The sequence below is a fragment of the Rosa chinensis genome, chromosome 6 (assembly GCF_002994745.2).
Source record: "Rosa chinensis cultivar Old Blush chromosome 6, RchiOBHm-V2, whole genome shotgun sequence".
Taxonomy (NCBI): Eukaryota; Viridiplantae; Streptophyta; class Magnoliopsida; order Rosales; family Rosaceae; genus Rosa; species Rosa chinensis.
Window position 1 is genome coordinate 35,943,472 of NC_037093.1, and position 3,903 is coordinate 35,947,374.

Below are 3,903 nucleotides of genomic sequence, written 5' to 3' on the forward strand. Positions count from 1 at the left end.
GTTTGTCCCCATCTGTCCAGTACTCTGTTCTCTGTGTGCCTTATTTGTGGAATTTGAATTGATGTGAGAATACAATGTATGAACAGAATATATCATCTCAGGAAGTTGGCAACCTAATTATGAATCTTCTGTGACAAATTTTCTGCAGATGATGCAAGGCAATATATGGATGTCCATGAACCCAATTAATCTTGCAGAAAGCGTGACACTTGTTCTCAGGTTTCAAATCCTTCATTCTTTAGGGAGAGCTATGTATGTCGCTGGAAGTCTATTGGAGCAACCAGATTCCAACTCAGAGTTCAGAGGACTCTGGGTTGTAGTAGCAAATGATGATAATGTAAACAGGACTACGACCACCAAACTTCTCCAGAAACTTGGCTGCATGTCAAGTCAGTACTGTTTCTTTGAGGTTTGATTGCTTGAGTACCCTTGGCAGTTCTGAAAATCCATTCCAGATTGTTGATTTGGATCTTCACATGGCAGCAAATTCCCTCTCTTGTTGAAAAATTGGTGTACTTTTGAATTTTTATGATGTTGTTTTTATTTTAAAATACAAGGGTATTATTGAAACATAGCTATATTTTTACTTTCCTTTCCTTCACCAACCAAACACTGGAATGGAAATCAAATGGTCTTTCTTGGATGCTTTCCCTGCTTTACCAAACACAGGAAAGGAAACCTGACAGGAACTTTAGTTTCCCTTCCCCACTGGAAAGACAAGGGAATTGATTTCCCTTTCGTGAACCAAACGAGGTCTTAGGGATTGCATGTATACACCATTCTGGCTCTTGAAAATTTGTCTAGTTTTCCTTGTTGCTTCTAGCACAGGTAGACTAGGTGTCTTAGATCTCCAATCCCATACCAATCGAATAGGGATAGATCAAGCTTCAACATTTGTTTTGGATACTTTACAATTTGATTGTAGCTATTTACCGTCTAATAAAAGTCTTGCTATATTTTTACTCAAAAAAAGTATTACTCTAGGAAAAATCGGTGATATATTTGAGTCTCAAAAGCCGAGTCCACTAGCAAATTACTAGGCTTGATGCCCCTACGAATAGTCCGTGCAAATATGTGCGCCCATCGGTCACACCATTAACGATCTTAAACCTTATTTCCCATGAATTCATACAATGTCCCTTGCAAAACTCAAGCTTTTCTTATAAAAATTATAACAGATAGCTTGATCAGCCGATCCCACAAAATCCTAAAGAGCTCATTGAGATATCTAATAACTTCTTCAATGCAAGTATGAATTTTAGCTTTAAATTAAAAAAAAAAATAGCATTGTATTTTCTCCATCAAAAAGTTTAAATACTCAAATTGTGCTTCATATTGAATTACAAATTTACAATCCACGATTTCTTTTTGTCTTGGACCATTTTTCTTGCCCTTGCCACAAAAACCATCACTTTCTCCCGCCTTCTTGTGGGAATCTCCGACATCAAAAGTTCCCCCCCCCCTTTTTTTTTTGGTTCTTTTGGTGGTCTGAAACATCATTCACCATCCCAACTTATTTCTTGAACTTCTTCAATGCAAGTAAGAAGCAGTAAAAATGCAATTGAGAAATCAGAATTGTATTTTCCCCATCAAAAAATTATATAATACTCAAATAGTGCTTAATATTGGATTCATCCGGATCTTGAAGGAAGGATACTACAAATCTACAATCCACCATTTCTGTTTGTCTTGGAATTCCACAGAGAGCATCACTTTCTCCGGCTTTCTTGCGGGAATCTCCAACATCAGAAGTTCCCAAAACTAACACATCAGCTTTATTGCTTGGAGTTGTTGACACATGCTTTTTTCACTTTTTTCCCAATGATTTATGGCACATTTGTATGATGTGCATTTATTCATCATGTACACATAAAAATGAACTACAAATATGATTTATCCGATCCAAAGACCACACACAATCTAAATCTTCTATTCATGTCACTTAATTGTTTTTTGGTTCAATATCTAATTTACAAACGATTAAAACAACTAATAGCATAATACTTTAAACAATTTTACTCCCAACACAAAAAACTGCCTTGCTAATTCACGTCGGAAGCTCCTTTAACAGCTCAATGACATCTTTCATTGGGGGCCTTTGCCTTGAAGACTCATGAGCACATTCACCAGCAATTTCAAAATACTTCTTGACATTTCCTTCATCTAAATCCTCCCTTGAAATACTTGGATCCACCATTTCCATTTGCCGGTTTTGGGCCACCATTTTCCTTGCCCATTCCACCAATCCCATCTCTTTTTTGTCAAACACGCTCGGCAGATTCGGCCGTCTTCCGGTCGCAACCTCCAACATCAAAATCCCAAAACTATACACATCCGCCTTCACGGTCGCCCCCGTGAACCCTTCTTTGTACTCGGGGGGCATGTACCCCATGGTACCCGCAAATTGCGTCGACACGTGGGACCGCGACATGTCGATGCTCCTCGCGAGCCCGAAATCCGCAATATGGGCTTCGTACTCCCTGTCCAACAAAACATTGCTAGCCTTGATATCCCTATGGATTATAGGCTTCTCCAAGCTGTGCAAAAAGCCCAACCCATTGGCCACGCCCCTAACGATCTTATTCCTCGTTTTCCAGGATAGCGGTAATTTACACCCAGACGTGTCATCATAGCCATCAAAGTCCGTTGACGAGGAGTCGTGAAGCCAACGGTCCAGATTTCCCCTCTCCATAAACTCGTAAATCAGAATCCTATCGGCGCCGGACACGCAATATCCGAGAATCCTAACAAGGTTGGGGTGCCGGAGCTTACCTAGGGTTTCCATCTCGGCCCGAAACTCGCGGAAGCCTTGAAAGGCGTCGGGATCGAGCTTCTTGATGGCGACCTTGAGGCCGTCGGAGAGCTGGGCCTTGTAGACGAGGCCGAAGCCGCCGTCGCCGACGACGAGGTCCTTGTTGAAGTTCTTGGTGGCCTTGACGACTTCATCCATGGAGACCTTGAGAGAGGGATCGAAGGAGGCGCTCTCGTCGACGGTGATTCTGGTCAGCTGGGTCGTCCGGTTGCGGACTGCCCGGTTCGTGCGGCGGCAGCCGGTCGACTTGCACTTGGCGCCCTTGCAGATTAAGTAGACGGAGGCGAAGATTACGGTTATGGCGAAGAAGCTTCCGGTGGCTGCGAGAACGGCTTGGAGAGTCTTGTCCATGGCCACGGTGGTGGTTCGAGATTGGACGTACGGAATCAAATCAAAAGAGGAAAGAAAGAGAATATATGGGTCTTGGTCGTTGTTTGAGAGCGAGAATGGGTCTGCTGGTGTGGTTGTGGTGAGTACGAGGGGCAGTGGTTTAGGTAAGGAGGAATTGAAAAAGGGAGGGCAGTGTGATGAAGGGGGTGAGTTTCGTGGAAGCTGGGATGGATGGAGTTTGACTGAGTCTGAGTATGAAGTGAGAGGACCGTCCTATTCTATCAGAAAGTCGCACTAAGTAATTAATCAGTCGTCAGTTCAACGCGCCCCACGCGCCGGTTCTTACGTCAGCTTTTTTTTTTTCACATTGTTGTTCGGAAGGTCTTGTACGTGCACACGGTCCGTAACTTCACACGTTTCCGCTGAGGTTTGACGGTTTTAAGTGATAAATAACTTATCTCACAAATTGATGAGATTGAGATTGCATATCTGTTGTGTGTGAACTTGCACCGCCGTGTATACGAGAATCTAGCTTCAAATGTTTCTTGCTTTACAAACTTTCATTCACGTCTATCCTCAAAAAAGAGAGGCAACCTGCTCTTTGGAATGAAATGCTTCGGTTAAAACCTATTAATGATGAACCTTGGTTTGTTCTTGGAGATTTTTTTAATAACATTCCTCATCATAATGAAAAGCTTGGAGGCAATCTGAATTAATGTTAATAATCATTTAAACTTCATGTTCTACCCATATCCCTATTT

At 42.2% G+C, this 3,903-nt stretch overlaps 1 protein-coding gene across 1 annotated transcript; it reads right to left on the bottom strand.

The window, feature by feature from the left end:
• Positions 1–1,876: 1,876 nt before the first annotated feature.
• LOC112173408 (phytosulfokine receptor 2) lies at positions 1,877–3,398 on the bottom strand. The gene has a single exon (XM_024311025.2). It carries the CDS (start codon positions 3,161–3,163, stop codon positions 2,048–2,050), a length of 1,116 nt encoding a protein of 371 aa, XP_024166793.1. The 5' UTR covers positions 3,164–3,398; the 3' UTR covers positions 1,877–2,047.
• Between the last annotated feature and the right edge of the window lie 505 nt (positions 3,399–3,903).

Excerpts from the sequence above, each read along its gene's own strand:
- LOC112173408 (XM_024311025.2), bottom strand. The coding sequence starts at position 3,163 with ATGGACAAGACTCTCCAAGCCGTTCTCGCAGCCACCGGAAGCTTCTTC.